A 1,855-nucleotide genomic window follows, 5' to 3' on the forward strand; every position below is an offset into this window, starting at 1 on the left:
ATTACAAATTCTGAAAACACCTTTTTCCAAAGATATTACTTTCGCTTTTTAGGGCCATGTGACCAGATTCCTACCTTACCGCCACCTTTCTTATTTCCCAACTTATTTTCACACAAAGCGCCACACCAAGTTGAAAATTTGGGATAATAAATAATTTTCCACTTCGTGTGGCGCTTAGCGTAAAACACTTATCGCATGGCCTTAACCAAAGATGCCTTGACTATTAACAGAGATGTCTGCTATTAACATTAAATCTTATTTTTACCGACAGAGCAGCATCTTCGTTAGACGAATAAGTGCATGGCGCTGAAAGCGCAAAATTTCTAAAAATCTGGAGCCTCCCTTCTTATCTGTTTCGAAGTTTCTGCTCCAGACAGTTCCAGCCAGTACTCCCAGTTGTCAAATGTCAAATAATTTGATCTGCGTACTTCATATCAAGGTTTTGCACCTTTCCCCAAGTAAAAGCAAGTGCATTTTAGTTCTTTAGTGCCGCAATTTACTAAAGAATGTTGAAACATAAATACGAAAACTAATAAACAGTTTAAAGTGCCTGTGCTACGAGAAACCTCTAATCACTCTCCATACATTTGTGACTCAACTTTAATTTCTTGCACCTTCAAAACTATTTTACCTCGTGAAAAGAACTTGGGTTGGGTCAATTGATTTTTCTTTTTTATTACCCGCATATTTCTGAGTATAAGCTTATCGCGAATACAGGTTTGGATAGTGAATGAGTTCGAGTTTTTCTTACGATAACCAAACTTTTATCGGCGTGGAAAAAGAATCCGGCATGATTCATGCGGGATTGAAATGTGTAAAATTTGAATAATATATTGAAATTTTAATTTAATGTTGTAAAAAAATGGCTTGTGGGGGAGGTAGTAGTTTTATTAGCAAACCAGCCAGGGGTTGGTTACACCCTGATCATCTCGTTAGTAAAGAAGGAATTCCATATGCAGTTAGGGTAAGTTATTTTTTTTTAACGGGATTAATTATTTCTAATAATCTAACCAAAAATTCCTTAAAATGTTTTTCCTAATTCATGAAGTGCTCTTTGTTTAATAATAACTTCATTGTTTTCCAGCACGTGAAAATAGAATTCATTGAGATTAAAAACTAATAAATTTCCATTTGCCAATGAAAAAATTGTTAAATTTATTCATCGAGTTTTCTAATGTCACAATGAAGTCTTAGACGTTTTAGTTGTGAACTTTTTAACAATATTTGTGAACGACTCTTATTTCTTGATGTGACTAATGTTAATTCTGTTTGTAAACCAAATGTAAATTAATTTTCAAGTTCTGAAATTCTCTTAAATGCGTTATAATTTTATTTGTATTTCTGTTTAAAGTAAGATGAAGTCTATTGACTTGATTGAATAACAAAATCAGTAAGAAAATGCTATCAAAATACTATATCCATTTAAAAAGAGAGTAGAATATAACACATACTACTTACATTTTCTTAAATTATTCTTACGAGAAATTATTCACGATTTTTGCACAGTCTCGAAGGCTTGAAATTTTGTTTTTATCCTGAAATCGTGCACGTTTTTTTAGTTTATTATTTCATGATTCCATCAAATTATTGTAAGAAGTTCATAACTATATAAATATAAATCTATCTTTAGAAGTTTTCATTACGTATATATGGAAGTTAATTCTGACATATTATAATTAACTATGCTATGTATTTCATAATCTTAATTTTGTTATAAGTCTAAATTTGATTAAAGCAATCCATAACTTTGTTCAAACACACATTGTTCAACTATAAAAATAAATTGAAAAATGAAAAACAATTTTAGAAATATAATTTTAATGGAAAAAGTTAAGAGCACTGAATATGTAAAACA

The 1,855-nt window shown here is 30.6% G+C and overlaps 1 protein-coding gene across 1 annotated transcript in view; it reads left to right on the forward strand.

Annotated features, from left to right (window-relative positions):
* The first annotated feature begins 385 nt into the window (after nucleotides 1–385).
* The window catches only part of LOC117169508 (SHC-transforming protein 1), a 17,657-nt gene continuing 16,187 nt past the window's right edge, over nucleotides 386–1,855 (forward strand). Inside the window, exon 1 of the mRNA XM_033355921.1 lies at nucleotides 386–964. Coding sequence (XP_033211812.1) covers nucleotides 863–964 — 102 coding nt within the window. The 5' untranslated portion in view covers nucleotides 386–862. The remainder of the gene's footprint in view (nucleotides 965–1,855) is intronic.

Source organism: Belonocnema kinseyi, chromosome 3 (genome assembly GCF_010883055.1).
Source record: "Belonocnema kinseyi isolate 2016_QV_RU_SX_M_011 chromosome 3, B_treatae_v1, whole genome shotgun sequence".
NCBI classification, from domain to species: domain Eukaryota; kingdom Metazoa; phylum Arthropoda; class Insecta; order Hymenoptera; family Cynipidae; genus Belonocnema; species Belonocnema kinseyi.